The sequence below is a fragment of the Drosophila novamexicana genome, unplaced genomic scaffold (genome assembly GCF_003285875.2).
Source record: "Drosophila novamexicana strain 15010-1031.04,08,12 unplaced genomic scaffold, DnovRS2.1 tig00000008-arrow-pilon, whole genome shotgun sequence".
In the NCBI taxonomy this organism is placed as follows: domain Eukaryota; kingdom Metazoa; phylum Arthropoda; class Insecta; order Diptera; family Drosophilidae; genus Drosophila; species Drosophila novamexicana.
Genome location: NW_020824765.1, coordinates 3,371,648 through 3,393,636, shown reverse-complemented (window position 1 = coordinate 3,393,636; position 21,989 = coordinate 3,371,648). Strand labels below are relative to the sequence as shown.

Genomic DNA, 21,989 nt, shown 5'->3' with positions numbered 1-21,989 from the left:
GCACTCTCAAGCACGCGCCAGGCATCCCTTACTCTCTCAGTCGCTCACACACACACACAAACAGAAAAAACACATTTTTTGGCGTAACAGCCGTAATTGTCGATGTGATTAATGTGTTTTTAAGTGCGTCATTTTGAGCATATTATGACTTTATAGGGGTTAATTTCCACCCAAGCACTTTGCATGTTGCCTCTGGCATTTTAATTGAATTGTTGCCATTGCTGCGCTGTTGTTATTGTTGTTGTTGTTGTTGTTGCTGTTGCTGCCGACTGGTATTTATTACAGTGCCTTTTCGCACGGCATCACGATTTTTTAATTAACACACTTCGACTTAAGTGAAAACGTGAACAATTGATGAGATTTCATAACACATTGGCACGAATTCTGTACTCCATTCTAACCGATTCAATTGTTACATTATTTAACCATAAAACCTGCCCCCAGCTACAATTTGACAGCGAGCTTTAACATTTTAAAATAGATCGCAGTAACCGACCCCAAGTACATTTATGCGAGTAAATGTCATTTGTCAATGGAAACGTGGGTAGAAAAAATGATTTTTTTTTTTTCACGAGCGGAAAATAAGTGGAAATATGTTAAGTAGCCCATTTTTAGGGATATTTGTTGAAATCTCTTTTTAAGTGGTTTTCACACTTTCACACTTTTTGGAAAACCCATCCCTCCTGGGTATAAATGGGCGTCAAATTCATTTCCAAGGTTCTTTAGGAAAATTTGCTAAAGACGTGCTTCTCAATTTTTACAAAATCCAAGCCTTCTCTGTGGCATCTATTATTTTAAAAAAGAGTTTATTATCGTTCCACTCTTTTTTTTAAACTGTTTTATGGAGGACTATCGCATACTTTGGAACAGTTTGTCGACAATTGGAGAAATTTCAATGTCTGTTAACTCCGGCGGCGGCTACCCTTTGTTCCAGTCAACTCCCTATCTTTAGCTCAAGCATGGGATGAAATGGGAAAGGTACACACATATGTACGTGCGTCCATACAGGCTTCGTTTGGCTTTAGGATATTTTTGGATTTTGGTTTTGCAAATGGATTTATAACCCCTTGCGTGATTTTATAGGCCCTTTAGCCATTGTTCAAATAACCCAACGCACCACGGCTGGTCCCCAACTCTCCACCATTCTACTGCTCCGATCCCAATATTGCTCCACCTGGGAGTTCCTGTTCCCTTGGTTATATATGCGTGTGCTCAATAGAGCGCACGTGAGTGTGCACTGGAGCTGGAGCTGGAGTTCTGTTGGGCTGCTCGTCTCTGCTTGGTTGCCTATGCCGACAGTCTAATGAAATTTGAGGAACGGATGTGTATGTAAAACCAATAATAAGACGATGACGAGACGAGATGAAATCAGTTTTGATGGCAGTAGGCAGTAGATAGTAGGCCTCGTGGCCAGCCAGCCAGCCAGCATGTGAGCTCATGCCAAAATGGTTAACAAGTGGTGCGTGTATCAATTCCATTGAATTTGCAAATGTTGTTGTTGCCCACTGATGCGTAAAGTCGGCATTCAGCAGGCAGCAGCCAGTATTCCACAAGAACAACCTCAACTAGCTCGAATGGCACATACAGTTTGTTATTTGCGATACGCCCAAGAACCACTTGATGTTTGTCTTCAGATTGGGTCTGGCCCACTACACAGGCGCCTCTCCCCGGTTCGCCCACCCCCGATGGGCAAAGTTGGGCCGACGTCAAGGTGGGATGGGACATGCGTGAGTGCGAGATTACACGGCTAAGAAAGCGTATCATCATTTTGGCTAATACATGAGCCCAACCGTGTCTCAAATGTGCTGAACGGAATAATATGCCATACCCTTTGCGTGGGTGACAAAAAGAATACTCTGTCATTACTCCTTTCCTCTGTTTATACGTATACTATCTTCTTTTCTCATATTTTCTACTCAACTTAGTTCTTCAATGTATCAGTTTTTAAATAAGTATTTGAACAAGGAGTATTTCGTTTATTATAATTTTTTTTAGAATTTTGCAATGTAACAAACCTGGTTACGGGGTATTTGCATGTCGAGCAGTTCCGACTTGACTCAGCTCAAGCTGCGTGTACTTAAGAAAAGTTGTTTAATCGTTTATTGTGTCGAGGCTTTAAAAACTTTCTGCTAGTGCGAAAGCGGAAAGCCAAAGGCAATCAGCGAGCTGGAGCGTGAGAAGGAAAGCCGCGTGACTAGAGGGTGGAACAGAAAAATCAGATGCTACATCAAATGGAAGCCACCTTCCATGTCGTCGTCTGGGAGTCGTGGACTGCTGGATGGTGGTTGGTTGTGGGTCGATGGAGGGGGGGACATCATCCGTGGCCTCTGCGTCACTTTGACGACCTCGTCGCTTATCCAGCTGCACCTGAGCTATTTCTGCACTTTTCACATTTGCGCTGCAGCCGCCCCACCCCGCCCCGCATGCTCCTCGGCCCGTATTTTGGCCAATGCACGTTGCCATTTCCACGCTTTTCCAACGGCTTTTATATATATACCATTTTTTTGTTATTCTTTTTTTTTGCGCTGGCCCTGATGGCGCGTAGTTTGCCATAAAAGTTTCGCAGCCAGTAAGGATTTTTATTAGGTTTTCCACGCTCTCCATTTTCCACGCGCTTTTCACATGCCAGGCAGCGCCGCAGCCGAAGCTCGGGTTTATTGTTATGGCAACATCGTAAAAATTTATCATACTCGTAGTTGAAAACAACAACTATAGAACAACAACAACAACAAGGCGACACAAAACAAAGTTATCGCATTTTTATGACAATTTGACGACAACTTTCATTGCAATTTTTAAGGTGGTGTGCTTTTTCCACTTACCCCCGCCCACGGCCCCTCCCCCCACTTCCTCACACACACACATCCGTCCATTGATAGCGTGGGTAGTTGTGATTTTTTGATTACTTGACGTGGTCAGGAGCAACAAGAAAAGGCATGTCAGCTGTCAGACGCATTAAATGTATAAAACAGTACTTTTCTTCCTTAAATATTACATGATTTAATAAACTACCTCATACTTGTGTGTCATATGATCCTATATAATGTAATAGAAAAGAAAGCCAAATCCAAAAAAACTAATTTTTATTTTAAAATTCGCCCACACATTAATTGACCTCTATTTTCAAACCAATGTGTCTCAAATAAGTTGCCATGAAGATCTTTGGGAATGAGCTTGAGGCCAAAACTTCGCTTGAAGTTGGAAGCCGTTCGAACGAAACACTTTTTCAAGGATTTTTTGTGGAAATTCGTTTGAGACGTGTTTCACACTTTCCTTTAAATCCAACCTTTGTAATAAAAGTAAAATGGGCAAAAATATTGCTGCCAACTTTTGGTTTTTAATTCGATGAAAAGATTCAGCTTATTGTCTTAAGCTAGCTTCAAGTGCCTGCACTGGGCAAGGCTGAGAAATATCAGTTTGTACAACATATACGAGAATCGATTTGATAAATATTTATTGATTACAAAAGTGATCCTAGCCAAGAACATATAAACTTTCTGGTTGTTGCATACGTGTGCAGTAAAATATTAAGTAAATCAATATTTTCAATTCTAATAATCAAATGAGCCCAAAAATTGTTCGAGCAAATTGTCATTTAGGAGTCCCTTTTTTGACAACCTTTGGACTCTTTTGCAACAATTTTCAAGTCAAATTATATTTGTGAATATATAAAATCCGAAGGACTCTTCAAATTTGGCAAACATATGCAAAGGAATTGGAAATTTCAGATTTGATTTTAGGAGTTTGGTTCTTTAATTGATAAAATCCGCAGAAATTGGAGGCTGGGCTGGGGAAAATAACAACAACAACGACAACAGCAACAAAAACAAAAACAATGGCTATGGAAAGAAGACTATTGACCAAAAATGTATCTGCGTTAAATTCCTTGCTGGCCACATACTCTATTAGTTGAAAATAACCCAAGTTGGGGCATTTGAAAAATGAGCATGAGCCAAAGTCAGGACCGCAACAGAGCAGCACTGAAATACCCGCTGAGTGGGTGAACGTGGGTGACTTGTTGTGCGTGTGTGTGTGTGTGTGTGCGTGGTGAGTTTCATGTTGTGTCTGTGTGGCGACGCTTGCCATATGAAAATATTCTCACATTTGAACTTCGAACAGGAAACACTAAAACGCAACAACAACAACAACAAGGGAACTAACCATGAGCACCACCCAACCGCCGGCCCACCTTCGGGGAGGCACCCGATTTGGAAAGCAATGCTGCTGGCATTCACAAGCCACGCAGAAACTCTCCCAGTCATGCACGACGAGCTGCGTCCGTAGTAGCCAGCTCTGGGCCTGGGCCCTGTTCAGCACCCGAGCAATCGTGCCATCCTCTCGTGCAGTGGCAGCCACCACCCTGCACCCACCTGTCTAATCGGTGTTTGTTAGTATATAAATCTAAAAGCTAATCCGCTTGTATTTCCGCTTGGGCGCTGTGAGGTTAGACCGGAAATTCCGCTCTATATGCAGAATGCAGCAGCAGCAGCAGCGACGCCTGCGCTAACGTCGACAGCGACATCGACATCGGGTTCGGCATTGGTGTCGACGACGGAAGTCGAGTTGCTGCTGCTGCTCCTGCTCCGACTCTGGGAGCTGTCCGCGTTGTTGCTGCTTGTTTAGGGATTTGTTGCGGCAGCGTACAGTACATTTGTTCGTCCTAATGGCTGTGTGTGTGTGTGTGAGCGTGTGTGTGTGAGCGGACCTCGCTCCCAGAGCTCGCCGAGCACTGCATCGAAGGTATCGAAGCTACTCTCCGAATAGTTGCCATTTGCCCCCTGCTCCAAAGCTTCCATGTGCGTGTTTAGTTGTTGCTCTATGATTCTTCCTCTTCTTGCTTTTGTTATTTGTATGTTTGGTTTTCTTTTTAACTTTTTTTTTTAGTATTATTATTTGTTGTTGTGCGAATGCACCCTTCCTTCCTAGCTCTAACACACTGCGAAAAACGAGGCGGGAATTTGATAAATTATCATAAAAGAGTTTTCGTAATTTAAAATTTTTAAATAGAATAAGTTATTCTTATAGATATTTTTATATGTACATTTATCTTATTAGTAATGCATTTTATATTTATATATTTCCCCGTCGAGTTTTGATTGTTACCCGATTTTGTTGAGTGTATTATTCGAACCACTTGCATCGCTGCTGCATGGGTTACACACACAAAAGTTCTCTAACACCTATGCATACATGCATCCTAGCTCCTCCACCTGGTTCCGCTAGCTGATGCCCCTGCTGTTGCTCTCTTTGGCAGTTCGGGGGGAGTGCATCCACAGCGAAGGACTCGTGTATTGGGTTCGGTTCGAGCGGCTCGGTAAGATGGCTTATTCCTTCTTGAGCCGAAAATGCAGCAAGAGCGAGAGGCCTAAGGAGAGAAAAACTATGCGCACGAGAGAAGCTGCTCCTCAACCCTCGGTTCTCCCCCCGCCCCATCTGCTTCACGTCTCTGGCTGTGTTGACAGGCTGTTTTGAGGCTGCTGCCTCGAGTTGGTGGCTTCTTTGCGCGGAGATGGCCAGGGGAAAGTTTAAAAAAGAAAAGTTGGGGTCAGGGTGTGGGCAGGGTCATGCAAGGGCCTGGCATTAAAACAGAGCGCCAGCTGCTTTGGGTCGCTTAACGGGTTAGAGGCTGTGGTGTAGCTTGGGCTCTAGGCTTTGGGCTTTGGTCGCCGCTGTCAGTTTAGCACAAAGCCATATTCGCCAGCTGGGAGCGGGGTGCGTAGCAGCAAGCCAAGCGCTCATCTCGGATTTGCGCATCGGGTCAAAGGGCAAGTGGTTGCAAGTGGGCATATCATTGGAAAGGGGAGAACCGGATGTGAGCTCTTCTCCGAGAGTGTGCGATATTGACATCGAAGTGGGGCGCGCTCTCGCCCAGAGATGTGATGGGCTGGCGGGCTGGTAACTAATAACCAAGTAAATTGATACGTGACCCTGCATTTAAATGCCATTATTGCCTGCGTTGGTCACTCGAGTGGTGCTCCTGTGACGTCAGTGGATCCGGCGATAAGGTGGCCACGATGGGTTGATTGTGGTTTGCAGTGGCCATGGAGGAACTGTTACTGCTGTGCTGCTCTCCGCCAATTTGTGATTGGAATTTTTGATGAGCCTCTCCTCTGACGTATTGATTGACTACACATATGTACACACACACGCACACAAGCAAAGAGCAGAGTTTTGTTGGTCGACCTTTTTTTTTTTTTTGGCATATTCGGGCACACCTGCCTCCAGCTGCAGAGCTCCTCCCACTCGCTTTTATGACGGCTGTCAGAGGCAGAGACTGCAAAAAGTTTCCTGAGCTGGCCCCAAATTGAGTGAAGTGCAACAGCCAAGTGGCAAGCGCAGTGGCCAATGTGGGTTGGGGCCTTGTCCCTGCCACTTGCCACTTGCCACTTGCTACTTGGTCGTTGTTTGCTTTTGCTTTTCGGCTTTCCACGCCCTGCACTTTCGCCGTAAGCGAGCGAGCGAAATAGCAGTCGCCACCCAGAGTACAGCAATGCGCTACATAGCTATGCATGCATCTGTATCTGTATCTGTATCTGTATTTGTATCTGTATCCGTATGAACCACATTGCCCAGCACCGTAGCCTCCCGTTTTTTGCTCTGCTTTGCTGACCCTAGGAGCGTCAAGTTGCCGCAAGTTTTGTGCATCCAAGAACAACAATCGTCTGGAGCTTCCCCAGCTCCAGCTGCAGTCCTAACTGGCTGCTCAAGGAAAGTTCCTTTTGTGTTGCTTGGCCACAGTGGAAATGTGGAAATGGTTGCGGAAATGAGCACGGAAAATAGTACACACGACCGGAAACTTGCACAAGTTTCGTTGTATTTCAGACAGTGGCAAACGGAGTCAGGCCCGGTCTCAGTTTCCTTTTTCCATACCCCCAACCCCCTCGCCCCCCGCTCAGTTCCGTCACTTGGACGTCCGACATCCGTCGACGCCGCCGCCGCTTACCCGCGGCTATGATTAAAGTTTTCCTTTTAATTTCTAACAATTGTGTTTCGGTTTAGATTTGGTTTTTGTGGTATCTTGAGTTTGTCCAGCTTACCCTACCAGCCACAAAGGCGGGCATATTCGCAATTTTAGCTCTATCTGAGCAGTATTTATGCTCGATCAAGCTCTATCTATATATTTTCTGGGCTAATTTGGCTTTTTGAGAAGAAATATTAGTTAAAAGTGTGTCAACAAATATTCTGGTTATGGTATACAAAAGTATTTGCTATTAAAAGGTTGTGCTATTATTTTAGTCCTCTTTGCGTCACATTCGTAAACGTTTAACGTGAAGGATTGTACTTTCAATAAATATTCTGGTATAAATATTCTTTGTGTTAAATTTGGGACATATTAGCAAGGCTTTTAGTTAGTTATATTCTTAGGCTCGGGTATAACTTAATTTCAATAGGACAACTGTTCAAGTTGAAAAGTTTTCTAGCTACTGTTGAGTTTACCCTTCATATACAAAATTCTTGTGCATAATTCATAATACCGTACACATTCACTGCGCTTAACGGATTTATATTGATGCGGATATATCCGCTGTGGCAACTTTTACAGCACTCGGCGCTCTCAATCCGTATTCGGTTTTCTCGGAGCATGTGCTCGACAGCCATCCTGGATGCATTCGTTGTGGTCGCAGCCAGAATGTCAGGCATTTAGCACGAGCAGGGTATTTAGACATTTGCCGTCGAGTGCGGCTTCATGCCCGGCTCCAACCCCTCCAGGCGCCTGCCATCCCTCGCTCGCTTGGCATAGCTGCTGCTTCTGTAGCCCACTTCGGACGGCGCATTCCACGCACATCCGCTGAGCTTCGTGCCATTTGGAAGACGTGGCCGCGCTGTTATTGTTGTTGTTGTGCCCACTTCCATCTCCACGGTACCCTCGGCCCTTTGGATTGCACAAACTTGTCGCTACGTGGTGTGAAAAATATTTAAGCGTGAAGTTTTAGCAGCGGTTTTCGCTTGAAGGCTCATTGTCGTCATCGTCCTCGTCTTCGCCTTCGTCCTCGCCGCCAACCTCGTCCTGGTCGTCGACGGCGGAGCTGACGAACATCGTGTTTCCGCATCATTTTTAACGCCAGTTTTGTGTAAGCTTTGACTGTGTGTGTATGTGTGTGTGTGTTTGTGTGTGTGTATTTGCTGCTTGGTATCCGTGTCGGTATTTTTGTGGATTTGTTTTGTGTCTGAGGGTGTTTTTCTAAATGGCTTTTAAAATCTCATCGCCAACGTTTTGTCCTCGTCTCGAGGCTGCTCCTGGCTGGTATCGGGTGTCGGGTGTGGCGAAAGGACTCTCGTGGTTGCGTCTCGCCCATTGTGACCATGTTCTATGAGCAAACGGTGAGCAGAAAGTCGCCACCAGGCTGGCTGCACTGCACAGTTGATTGTGTTATTGGTTTTGGCAATGACTTTTTCTTGCTCAGCTTTGGCTTGCTTTGCGCTTTGATTGTCGCCGGGCTTGCCAATTGAAGTTCCTGGTTGTTTTTCGGGACTATTTTGGGACTCTGCGCGCTTGGGACGCAGAACATTCCTTGGGCTATTCATTGTGTTTTTGATTTGTATTGCATGCTTTACATATTGAACTGTAATTGATTTCATACAACTGAGAGCAATAAATTAAACTCAAAAATCGAATATGAAGGGAGGGCAGCATATATATTCAATATACAACAATGTTGCAGCCTACAGTTTATTCAAAAGATATAAAGCAAAAATCATTATCTGGATATTAATAGATAAATACGTTTGTATGAAACTATTTTGTTTACCGATCGGCCTTAAGCTCACTTTTACAGATCTTTTGATCGAAAAAGCAATGCCAACTTCGTGGAAATGCGAGTCAATGATTTGGTGGGTGGCTTTTCGTGCTCAAAATTATTTGCTATTCTATACGAAAGATCATTTGAGACGTATTTCACACTTTTCACAGAATCCAAGTACCTAGTGTACTTAGTGAAAAGGTAGTATCTAATATGTTAAGCAGTTAACGTTAAAATATAAATTTGCATGTGGAATTCCACGTGCGGAAAATGATTGAAAAGTTGATATCTTAAATTTGAAGCAATAGACATTAATCGGGTAAGGCCAGCTAGTTAATGTACAGATATATATATGTATCTTCAAAATATACAATTTAATATTGCAACAATATATAGTATTGCCTGAAAAGTTTCCAGGCACTTTATACACATTGTAAATAGTTTCAATGAAGATAAAATCGCTTTTATTGTTATATCGGAGAGTACTGCCAAGTTTTGTAAACTTGTTTTTTTAGATATTCATTTCTTATTATAAAGATTAAAGTTTGTAGAACTACCCGGCGGTGCTCAAAGCATATTCCCATTTTAATTTTCCCTTATTCCATTTGTGGAAAGTGTTGTCAATGGAACAAAGGCTCTGCAACAAATCAGATATTAACCTACAGCCGCCCCTGCCGCTCTCCATTGATCATTCTCACACCTCAGCTTAAGCGAACCCACTAATAATCGAACGTTTAGTGTCAGTTCCCACCCAAAAGGAGAGCCCAGCACGACCAGGCCGGTCTTTTATCGCCTTAAACACACACTCACACACACACACACAGACACATACGCACACGCATAGGACGTACTGGCGAACAGCACTCATCCGATTTGGCTTGGTTCACACTGAACAAGGCAATAATTTCAGCTTCTAAGCCCTATTAACCATTGCTAACCGAATGGTGGAAGCAGCCAACCGAAAGGCCGGCGGGGGTAGTTGGTGGGCAGGCCAGGGGGAGGGGAGCTCGGAAGCGTCTGACTGTCGGGCAGGCTGGCAGTCGGGCAGTCAGGGCTGTGTTCAGCAATTCAATAAGCGGCAGGCACAAAGAATTTGTGTGCACGGCGACGACAACGACGGCATCGACAGAGGCGGAGGCAGAGGCAGAGGCAGAGGCACGCACGAACGGCCATCGGAGCGGGTTTGACGAGTGGGGAGGGAGAGGTCCTGTTACAGTCTTGGGATGATGTTGATGATGGTTGAACTGGCGACTGGCAACTGGCAACTGCCGTCGAGGCCGAGCAAATCCGGAACGAACGAACATATTGACAAATTATCCTTTTTACACGCATCGCTGAGTTGGGCTCGCCTCGCCGAGCGGCGGTTCTGGCTACTACCAATACACAGACACACATACAAATACACACACACACACATACACACACGAAGCCATTGTTAAATGTGCCAATGTGCACACATAGTCTGTCGTCGGCGTCGTCGTCGTCGTCATAGCCGACGTAGCCGTGGGCACTGCGCGCATTTTGTGTACATAAACAGAGCAGATCTGAAACAACAACAAGAACAGCAAATGCAAGTGAAAAAGCTGTAGTCGGGTGTGCCTGACTAGAGGATACCCTGCACGCTTTAAGCTACATAGCTTTTGTACTACTTCCCGGTTCTCTTCGGTGGTTTTAGCCTAATACCCCAATACCCCCAAGGAGATACCCAAAAAAAATGTTGGAAGGAACACATGATATCCAGAATCGATTTTATGAAATAAAAGCAGATTCTTCATTCCAAGTTTTATCTCTCTGCCTCTTATAGTTCCTGAGATCGACTAAGATCGGTCGGCAATGCCTCCTACAGTATGTTACAAACAAATTTCCCAAAACAGTATACCCTTTTTAGCCATTTTAAAGTAGTAAAGGGTACAACAACGGCAGCAAACCGAAGTCGAAGAAGCAGAAGCTGCAACACCAACGCCAAATGCTCATCCGAGAATATTCTGAAAGTTCGTTTTGTTCAGGCGCTCGTCATACGCAGAGTTTATATAGGTGTGCGTCTAGGTGTGATTGTGTGTGTGTATGTATGTGGGTGAGCTATCACTCTTTTCCTCTGGACCACCAACTCTTCTTCGTGCCATTGTTTTACCTTGCTTTGCTCTGGGCTCCTCTCTGTTAGTCACTCGCATTGTGTCCTGCCACCATTGCCTCGATTTTCCAACAGTAGCTGTTCTTTTGTTCGAAAGTAAATCATATACATATGTATAATCATATATGTTTATGTGAAGTTGGTAAAAACGAGGAGGTTACCGTCTATCCGATGCTAATCCGATTCTAAGTGCATTAATCCGTAATATAAAAAATGTTGAGCTGGTAAGTGTCGGCCAAATGGGTTTTTACTCCATTCGTGATCTCTGAACTTGCGAAATGTTAGCTATCCATGATTTCTGCAATAAATAACATATAGATACAATATATTTTCCAAGACTGGAGTACGATAGTATCATTGACGTGTTTAACGCTTAATTTTACAGTGGAACAAGTTAAGTCGTCCTAATTGTGTCACGTATTCTATCAACTTTGTCATGCGTTTGCCTTTAATATCTGTAATCGTATTGTTTTTGTTGTTTTCCTGCTCCAATAATTGACTCAACTTAACCTCCCTTCTCCAAAAAGTATGCAACAGCATTTTACATTATGTCGAAAAAAGCAACCGCTCCCTGCGTTGACTTCAGCATTAGCAGCATCAGCGTCAGCAGTTGCGAAGGTGTTGAGCACATGAACCGCAAATTTTGTTTACAGTGCTCGCCTGTTGTTGCTGTTGTTGTTGTTGTTGTTGTTGATTTGGCGAAGCCAACCAACAGCAACAGCAACAACAACAATTTGAGCGCGTGCTTCGTGTTAAATGCAAAAGGGGAACAACAACGACCTCAGCGATGTCGATGTCGACATTGTTGTTATTGTTGTGGTATTGCTGGTGGTGGCCACCATTTTGAGTCTTGCTCTCTCACTGCCTACGGGGCTGACAGGCCGACCAAACTAACTGACTGACAAGCAGCCGTCTCGTGCTTGCTGCAAGAAAATCAACCCCAGTGCCGCATGCAGCGGGCGACGACAGAGGCTGGTGGCGTTTTTGTTGTTGCTGCTGGTGGTGGAGCAGCGCAGTGCACATCAAGGCTGTGAAGGCACTGAATGCACATGAATTACAGCACATACACATGCACAGAGAGCCGCTCTCGCTTGACAGTTATACTCTCTTGCTCTCCCTCTCAGCGCTCACACGCCGACGCCGCCTGCTGCTGTGAGAGCATGGCCCACACACACACACAGCGTTTCTAAGCAGTGAGCGCTCTCCCATGGCGCATTGAGCGAGCGTGAGTGTGAGTGTGACGTCTTATCCAACTCGAAACGACTCAGCTCGACTCTCACGCGCCAGCTGAACAGCGAAACATTTTAGTCCTTTCGCAAACGTCGTCAGCGTCGTGTGTATGTCTTGGTCGCTGTGGCCACTCTGCTCTCAGACTCTGGCGATTTACCGTTGCAATTACGATTGGGATTGCGATTCTCAATTACCAGCGCGTGTGTTAAGTGCCGTGTTTTGTTTTCGCAGTTCTGTGCGCCCCTGCACGTGTGTGTGTGTGTGTGTAAGAGAGTGTGAGTGTCGGTCTCAGTGTCAGTGTCGGTGTCGCTGTTGGCGTTGGTGTCGGTGTGAAGGGCAGCCAAGCGAATTCAATTACAATTACAATTACAATTAGTGTAATTATGGCGGCCACTTGAAGAGTGAGCAAAGCGACGGTAACGGGCATCGAGCACCGGGCGACGGGCAAAAGGCAACAACCAGCAACGTGCAACGTGCACCGTGCACCGTGTAACGTTTAACGTGAGGGTGCCCGCAGAAATTTGAGATTGAGCTTGGATGCGACAAAACGTAATCAACATCAATTCGTTGAGCGCGACAGAACGTGTAGCCAAGTGCAAATATTTCAATAAGGAAATTGCATACCCCAGACAAGCATCCGACCACCCAAATACCACCCAACTACCCAACCAGGCAACCGACCAAGCGACCGACTCGCTAGAATTGCTCCTCAGTTGAGTTTCAGTGCAGTATTCAAGATTTCCCGTTAACCTTTTTCGCCATAAAGAAAGCGGCAAAGTTTTCGTTCTCTGTGTGTGTGCGCGCGTGTGTGCGAGTGTGTGCTGTGGTGTGCTGTCGCGGTCTCACTCTCTCGACAGTCGCAGCAGCAGCAGCAACAGCCCAAAAGGTCTCCTGCCCCCCTGCCCTCTTACTCATCTGAACCATCGACGTCGTCGCGTAGTCAAGCAAAAGTTTCTGGCGAGGAATTTAAATTGGAAAAGTAAAATGAAAAGAAAAGCGCTCGAGTAAAAGTTAAACAAAGTGCAAAGTAAATATTAAATTAAAAAAAAAATAGCGCCGAAAAAAAAAAGTAAAATAAAAACGAAAGAAAAGTAAAGAAAACGAACGAAATTTGTGCATCCGGGGCAAAGGAATCAGCAGCGGTAGCCAACTGGAAGAAGCAACAGCAGAGCAGCAGCAGCAGCAGCAGCAGCCAGGACTTGCTGCCTTCATTAATGCATTTGCCGAGCCACGCTGGAGGCCAAGTAAATCTCAACCTTTTGCACGCCGCTCTGCAGCATCATTTATAAAGCGCTTTATACTCGCGCGCTTCCTGCTCCGCTCTCTTGCTGTCTCGCTCGCTCGCGTGCCGCGCTTTATCTGCCTGCTTGGGTGTTTTATTATTCCGTTTTCTTGGATTAACTCAATTTGTTGTGCCGCCGCGCCGCCTGCTTCTGAAAAATCGAAACACAAGTGGCAACCAACAACAACAACAACAACAATAAAAGCCACAACAACAACAAGAAGAAGAAAAACAACAGCTGTAGGAACGCAGCGAACAGTTTGGCAGTCTATCGCAGCAGGCACACACATACACACACACGGGAGCAGCGCAGCTTCAGCGAGCAGCTCCATTGCATTTGCATCCCTATTCTGCCCCTCTCTCTCTCTGTGTGCGTGTGTGTGTGTGTGTGCGTGCGTGTGTGTAAGTGTTAGTAAACGCCCGCCGTTTGCTTTGCCTTCACCTTGTTTGGATTATAACCCATAATAAATGATGGAATGGCTACCAAGAGGATTACCCAGCATTCATGCACCGATACCGATTTGTGGTGAGTCGTTGGTAAAGTTTGTCGTCTCGCTACACCCTCCGCCCCTTCCCCCGGCCCCAGCCATGAGCATTGGGAACCACTCCGGATATTCAATATAAGCCGAAAATATAAAAAATCAAGCAATACGAAAGCTGAAAAAATATAAAAAAAATACCAGAAAGGATTACAAATTGAATAGGGATTTCCGTTATAGATAAATCTGTTGTAGGAAATGAATCCTGCGCGAAAAGGACGAAAGAAGACTATATAAGATGCCCATTAGATTTCCCTTATCAATAGACTTGGACTCTATTTATTATTATATGTAAACTGGGCTAATTTAAGATTAGTCGCACCTGATAAGATACGTTCAGCATAAAGCTCTGTTTTATTGGGATATATGATTAGAGAGCGGATGGGACATGGAATGCCTAGGAATGTGTATCTGGCTGAGATACATCCGCGGCTGTGGGGCTGTGTTGACAACGAGCTGACAACACTTCAATGGAGCATTCCACAAAACGCTTTGTTCAATCGCCCCACTGTCTAAACAAGCAATAAAATTTCCGACAACCTCTATAAAAACACTCGACGCCAAATGCTTGGCACTAATTGTCTCTCAAACGAACGAACAATTCCAAAAATATGCGCCGCAGCTTCTCCTGCCTGCTACGTCCATGGCCGCCAGCGCTAGGGTGGGTGACTCTGTCAACGAGGGAGACGAGTCTATAAAATTAGGAATCGCTGTTGGAAAAGCTATAACATCGCGGCCATCAATAAGTTATTTTAATTCTCATTTATTTATTTTGACATCAAGCCCCGCAGGCAATTAAATGTCAACACGCACAGTTTCTTTCGGCCCCAGCCTTGCGATATACGATCTATGTATACGATCTGTTATGCGGTAGCTGGAAATTCAGAGCTGGCCCCTCTGATATTTTGAGGCAAATTGTAATTTCCTTTAAATGTTTTTCCATTTTCGACGTGCTAGAGAATTAATTTCGTTGTTCTCATTGCCAGGGGGTTGGATCAGCGAGGCACCGAAACGGAGTCGCTTGGGATCGTATGGGATCGCATGGGATCGCATCACTTAAGGCAAACAAACAAAAACCTAATGCACGGGTCGTAAATGAGTCGCCGCGAGCCTGAGGCGAGAATTGATTAATTTGTTAGTTGTTCTTTGGAAACAGCTGATGGGAAGTGTCAGATGTGGGGCGAGCGTAGGCAGCTACTGAGCTATTTTTCTTGGCTGCTCTGCTCTGCTTTTGCTTTTGCCAGCTGTTGCGAGAACTCTTCGCATTCGTGTTTGTTTTCTCAACGATTTCCGCTGTTCCATTTTATCATATTTTAACTACGCCGTCAAATAGCTTTCTACCTGAAATAAAAAACATTGTTTGCTGGGCATGTTCTAGTCGAGCCCATCGATGTGCCATACTTATGCCCTGGATGCTTGGCTAGGATGTGTGCAACAGGCAAAAGGAATCATATCCGACCTCATATATCTCTGCTCCTCTTATATATTTCGGCATAGTGATGCGATCTCAGATCTGTATGTCGATCTCAGAACATACAAAAGATAAATACTTGCAATTTAATATATATATTATCCTATATTGTCCACGCTTAATTTGAAATTATTATATTCTCCCATTTTTATTATAAGAGAGAGAGAGAGAGAGATTTACCAAACTTTGTTATTTAAAAAATATTTCAATTTCTAAATACTCCCGATTTCCCACATAACTGAATGAATACAAAGTTGGGCGCCATATTAAACTTTCTAAGGCTCGGATTCTAAGCACCGATGCTAGATATTCAGGAATGCATTCTCTGCAGTGTGTGGCTGGGGAAGGAAGGAGTTCTTCCGAGGATAAAAACGTATAGATGGGTATCTGCTAGTCGGGCTGGATTCTTAATATTGTCTTCATGGATTTGCTGCAAAGGCGAAATAAATTCATCAAACATCTCGGCTGACTTTTGAATGAACTTCAAAATGTCTTGTCGGTGTCTTTGGGCGATTTATTCGTGTATCTATACATGGCAATTTGCTAGACTCTGGCATTAGTTTATTTGCATTTGCATAACTAATCATTTAATTATCGGCTTTGTGCTGGGAAAGTCATTTAAAATTTAAACAACTGCATGTGTTTTGTTTGCATGCTTTGGTTGCTTTGGGCTAGTTAGGGACCCGAATCCCTGCGCCCGTAACTCTCGGCCTCCTGGATGTCAAATAAACAATTGTAATTCATTTGCTCGTCAATGTAAATATGAAGCAGCTACATAAATAAATTTCACAGTTTTTGTTATTTTATTCGGCAATTGAATTATATGTTGCACGAACGACCGCCCGACCGCCCGCCCGCCCTCATAAACAAGCAAATACTCTCTGTGTTTAGTTAGGGCATCGCATAATTTATTTATGCTTTTATCGTTGACGTCCAAATTTTCGCATTCCGGGCCATATTTAATCGAATACAAACGCCGAGCCGAGGGACCTGCCGGCTATTAAATGTCTGTCAAATAATCAATTTATTTTTTATGGCCAAAGTTGAATAACAAATTTTGCAGATGGAAAGATTTTTACAATCGACTCTTGTCATAAAGTCAACGCCAAGTCAAGCAGAGCTGCTGGGCTTGCAGATACCCTGTACTCTCGTGAAGTAGAGATCTTTCATATATGTAAACAACCCGCTCATCCCTCGGCTCAATTAAAGTAAAGCCACCAATTTGTATATGCTAAAGATATATATATATGTATATATATATATATATATTGAAAATTTCCACTTATTGTATTTTACTTTTAAATGAAACATAATAATTATCCATGTATTAACAACTTTGCGTGCAGATCGAATCAGGATCAGGATTTAGAATTAGAAAGACCTGTAGATTTAAAGAAAGTGAGATCAAATGAATAATTTATTATTATTCATTAACAGGTTACACTCTAATTGGTTTCTCCCTTTCGGATATATGTTCGGTTCAGTAGGTGGTCGTGCGGATCCCTTGTGGTGCTATTATTTGCTGGCAGCTCTCCCGACTGTAGGTCAATATTTGCTTAGACGGGGCAACAAACGCACTGAAAATCGCATGTAAATGATAATAATTTGTGTAAACATCGTGAGCATGTGCGAGCATTTAAGCAGCTTTGTTCAAGGAACCTTTCGGCCACATGCGTTCAGGCGTCTTAAAATAACAAACAGCGACAAGTCAAAAGTAAACAGAAACGCTTTTGTTTGGAATACTTAAGCATTTAGGCAGCCATTGTAGCATTTCACTTTATATAATCAAATTGGCTTATTAAGAATCATAGCTCTTCAAGGATGCGCACAAAAGTATCTAGGAATACGATAAACAGCTGAATAAACGCAAATACTAGTATATAAGTTGACAAACACGCGGAATGGATTGATAGGCTTTACTTTGAAAAACCTAAACTATCCCGATTTGTATATTTGTGAAATAGTCTCAATTGGGCCAGGTTGAATACCCTTCCAATTATTGGTCTCAAATGTGACTGGGATAATTACTGCCCATCGCCAGGATAGCATAATACCAGAAATCAAAATCTTAAATATTTGTATGAAATGCTTAGAGCCTTAACATTTTTAACAATACTCAATAATTATTAACTAACAAAAGACAGGCAATTGATACAACACTTTTTATGCTCTTTTATTAGATGTACAATCGATTTGGCAGCATATGCAGATAGGTTTGCCATCCAAGTCGGAATACGACAAGTGTAATTTGCTGGCAGTTAAATCGCATTAAACGAGTTTCAATAGTTTACCAGAAACAATAACAACAACAACAGCCACAATAAACAATGAACAATGAACAACAATTGCATTTGTCCCGAGCAGAGCGATTACAATAAACTGTTCGCACTCGGATACTTGCTGAGCAAAATTTGCTTCTAATCCCAAAGTGTCACAAACACTCAGCGTACTTAAATTGTGTATTCATACGCACTTGAATATATACTAGATATATTTTATATACACATCTCTCTCTCTCTCTCTCTCTGTCTCTGTCTGTATATACATCGCTTCTTTGGCTACCTCTCAGGCTGTATGCACTCTCTGAGGCTATTCAATTAAAATGTCAGCTCAGAATTGCCGCAACAATGTTGCAGCACAGAATTGGTATGCGGATGAGAATGAGAACTAGGATAAGGATTAGGCTGGGGATGTGGCAGCTGTTTGCCTTAACTTGTGTTTGTATGCTGGGGTTGTGTTGTGGCGCAACATGAGTTTGGATTGGAAATTAATGTTGAGAATTGTGCACAGGCTGACAAGGACCAAAGTGACGTGACAATTGTGCGCACGCCGGCAAAAGCGACATTAACAATATCATCAGGTCGAGGCCTGTGTCGGTGCCGGTGTCGCTGTCGCTGTCGATATGTCGCATGATTTTTAACATACTCTCAGAGCTAATTCAAAATTTCCCACCCCCTGTGCCCTCCAGGGCGAGTCAGTAAATCTGTATGCCAATTACTTAAGCAGCAAACAGAACCAGACCCAAGACAAGTGACCAGCCGACCCAAGTAAACGATGTCTATTCCTGCTCGGCTTTGGCAAAGGGTCAGAGTCATTAACATGCTGTTGTCGCTGCCAGTTCGGAGTAGCATTTAGGGGCGACATCTGCACCTTTCGGTGTGACACTCTGCAGACGCGGGAACAGTCGGCGAAGGGGCGACTGCTTTGACACCAAAAGCCAGCCACACCCATCTCTGAAGTGGAAGCTGGCCGAGCCGCAGAACATGTTTGTGTGCCTGTGGCAGGGCTCGTTGGCAAGGACTCACACATGCAACGGCAGGCGGCAGACGGCAGCGACCAAAAGTCGGCAAAGCAACCAAATTTAATACAGCATAAAATGGCATTTTCGCAAAATCGCTGTTTGCTTATGGAAATTTCGGGTGCTGTTTTCTCGTTTTCACATCATGGACTGGGCAAACGAAAAAGACAGAAATAAAAAGGCAGATTTCGAAAAGTTTTCATTTTGTGGCTTGGGGTTTTTTATCAGCTTACATACGCCCCTGGCCATGCCCTTCGGCACTTGGAGTTCGTTTCACTTAACCTTTCTTTGGGTGCTTCAATTGCTGCACCCTGTATGCTGCATATTCCTTTCGAATATGTCGACGTCGATGGACGTCCAAAAAGTTTGCACTGTTTGAACTTTGGTTACTTTTTACATGGCGTTGAAACTTTTTAGTCCCAAAGTTTTTAAGTATTGCCCAGTCCCGCTGCGTAACTGACCGTGACTCGTATGTGTGTGTGTGTGTGTTTGGATTTTCTGGATTTTGGTCAAGCGAACTAATTTGCAAGTGCTCCATCAGCTTAAAAAGTACGAGTACTAAGCAGTTAAGTTAACTATTTGGATTGGATACATTTGTCATCGTTTCAAATTAATTGTAACTCGGCGGATTTTAAAGCTTATCAGCAAAATACAGGGTATACGCTTGTGTAGTTGTAATGAGTCAGTGAGAGCATCAATTATCATAACCTCTATCAGCATTAACTTGTGATAAAATCCTGGCTTTTTATGCCAGATCAGTTTAATTCAAGTTGTCAGTTTGTGTATATATTTACATGTACATCTTAAATCTTAGAGAAATACATAAAATGTAAATATAATCAAGGCCTTAAGCGGGCTTTGCAACGAATCTGCTCGAAATCGGACATTCGATTTATTCATCAGCCTTTAGCAAATATATTATATTACTTTTCGATATTTGTAATCTCTAAAGTTTTATGCTGAGCACAAACATCTGCTGCCCAAATAACTATGAAATATTTTTTTCAATTTCTTGTAGTTTGTCCAATTGTTATATATTTTACATGTAGTATTCAAAGAACACCCTGTATTTTATTCAGTTAAATGTAGTTCCTAGGCGCAACAATTTGTACACTTAAAATTCTCAAACCTGAGAAAGAGATTTGTCTATAATCCAGTAAAACAAGTCAACTAATACAATGCCTCTTAGCGTCTAGCTGTCTTCATATATGTTTTCAAACCGTTTTCATTCTGGGGCTAATCAGCTTTCTTGTATAATGCCTAATACGATTTCCAAGAGCTGCCTCTGCTGAGATCTGCAGACATGTGCTCAAGTTGCGTCCTCTGTGCACTGAAGATTACCCGGTAAGGATACAAACCTCACACTGGGACTTGTGGCTAGCAATGGAAAATGCTGTGCTGTGCTGGGCGGGAATTTGGATAAAGGGCGTAATGAGGGGCTGATGCGAGTATTAAAACTTAATTTAAAAACCATTGCATTATATTTGCATGCGAGACAAAAACACCTTGGGAATACGCCCTTGCTGCAAAGAACTGAATGAGAATGAATGACGTCCTCTCGAGTAGCTGCTGCAAACTGAGCTGCAAGACGTCACTTTACGCAACTGTACAAACAGTTGCACAAATAATAAAGAGCGCTCCCAAGTTGAGGATTGGTGACTGTGGGGGCGATGGGGACGATGGGGATGTGGGGGTTGGGACTGTAAGGAGGGCACTTTTAAGAGCGAAAAACACATTTTTGCACTTTTATAGCGCAACATCTTTTGTACGCGGCGTCCACTCGTCCTTCCCGTTTTCCGGGCAAACAAAGTCCCAGCCACAGGACACTCGCACAAAAGCAGACAGTCATCCTGGTACTGGCAGTGGCAATGGCGGCTGCCTTTAATAAACCCACTTTATTGTTTAGAGCCCAAATAAAATAATCCCCTTAAATGATGCCTTCGCATAATAGACGCCTGCTGCTTATTTTACTGCCGCTGCCGCTGCCTCTGCTTCTGGCTCTGCCCTCTTCATATCCTTGTTCGTGCCTGGGCGACGTTGTCGTCGTCCTTGCCAATTCGTGCCAAGTTTCTGCTTTGTTGCGCTCGAAACACAGTGGGCCACAAGCGATTTTACAATGTAAAATACATTTATATTTACAAAACGTTATAAAATAATTGAATACAATTATAAGTTAAAATGTCAATTTCGTATTTGTTTCCAACAAATATGTGCTTTTTTTATGAATTTAACACCCGTTCGAGAGGTTCTTCTCTGTAATATAAAATCTAATGCTGAAAATAAATAGCTCCATAAGTATAAGGGTCTTGCAAATTCCTCGTAGGAATTACATTTCAGCTAGTTTTTACAAAAGCAGTTTTATAATTGTATGCATCAATGTTTGTCAAGTAACAAGAGCTTAATACTTATGAAGATATCAGAGCTTAAAAATAATCCAACTAGTCTGAATTTGAAATTTTAAATTGTTAAACCGAAAATGGTAATAGAAATTGAAATGTGTATTTTCTTCAAAAATGCCTTTCCACACTTTTTAATGTGTTGTGTACCACTGTGCATTTGGGTCTTAGTCTGGGTCCGGGTTTGTGTCCGTGCTCGGGCTGAGCCCAGGCGTTTGCGTTAGCGTCACTAATGATGATGATTTTGTGGTAAAACGTTGTGTTTGTGCTAATCGGGACAATATTATGCGGCAGTAAAAAGTAAATGACTCAAGACAAGACAAGCCACGGCAGGGAACCAAAGTGGGCGGGGAGAAAAACAAAGACGCAGACACACACACACACACACACACACACACACACACACAGAGACAGGCAGAAACGAAATAGAGAGATGGAAATGGAGGAAGCACACGGCAGCTGGCAGTCAATGGCAGAGGCGAAACAGAAACGCCTTTCACTGCAAAAGATAAAGAGCAGCGGCAACAAAGACGACTGTGCTAAGCCAGAAGAAAAGGCGGGCAGAGCCGGAGCCGGAGCTGGTGCCGGGACGTGGCCGCAGCCACAACGTGGCGATTGCCATGCCTGAAGAGCGCAAAGGATAAACGGTCAGGGCAGAGGGTGCATGCTGGCAGGCGGGCTCAAAGGACGACAACCCACAAGGGTCGCACTCGCACTCGCACTCTCCCTCCATCTCGTTGTCGTTGTCGTCCTCGTCCTCGTTGTCGCTTTGCCGACTCCAGTCGACTCGACTCGACTCGTTGCGTCTTGCTGACTGCTTGGCTGACTAATGCGAAAAATACGTAATTGCGCATAAATACGGGATTAACAAAGTGCTCGTCGTCGTCGTCGTTGTCGTCGT

At 43.8% G+C, this 21,989-nt stretch overlaps 1 protein-coding gene across 9 annotated transcripts in view; it reads left to right on the top strand.

The window, feature by feature from the left end:
* The window catches only part of LOC115761741 (protein enabled homolog), a 98,264-nt gene that overhangs the window by 61,696 nt on the left and 14,579 nt on the right, over positions 1–21,989 (top strand). Inside the window, exon 1 of one of the 9 annotated variants that reach the window (XM_030703702.1) lies at positions 13,840–13,910. The exons of the other annotated variants lie outside the window; for them this stretch is intronic. Within the exon in view, the coding sequence (XP_030559562.1) occupies positions 13,853–13,910 (58 nt within the window). The 5' untranslated portion in view covers positions 13,840–13,852. Of the gene's footprint in view, positions 1–13,839; positions 13,911–21,989 lie in introns of those variants that run through there. 9 annotated transcript variants of the gene reach the window in all.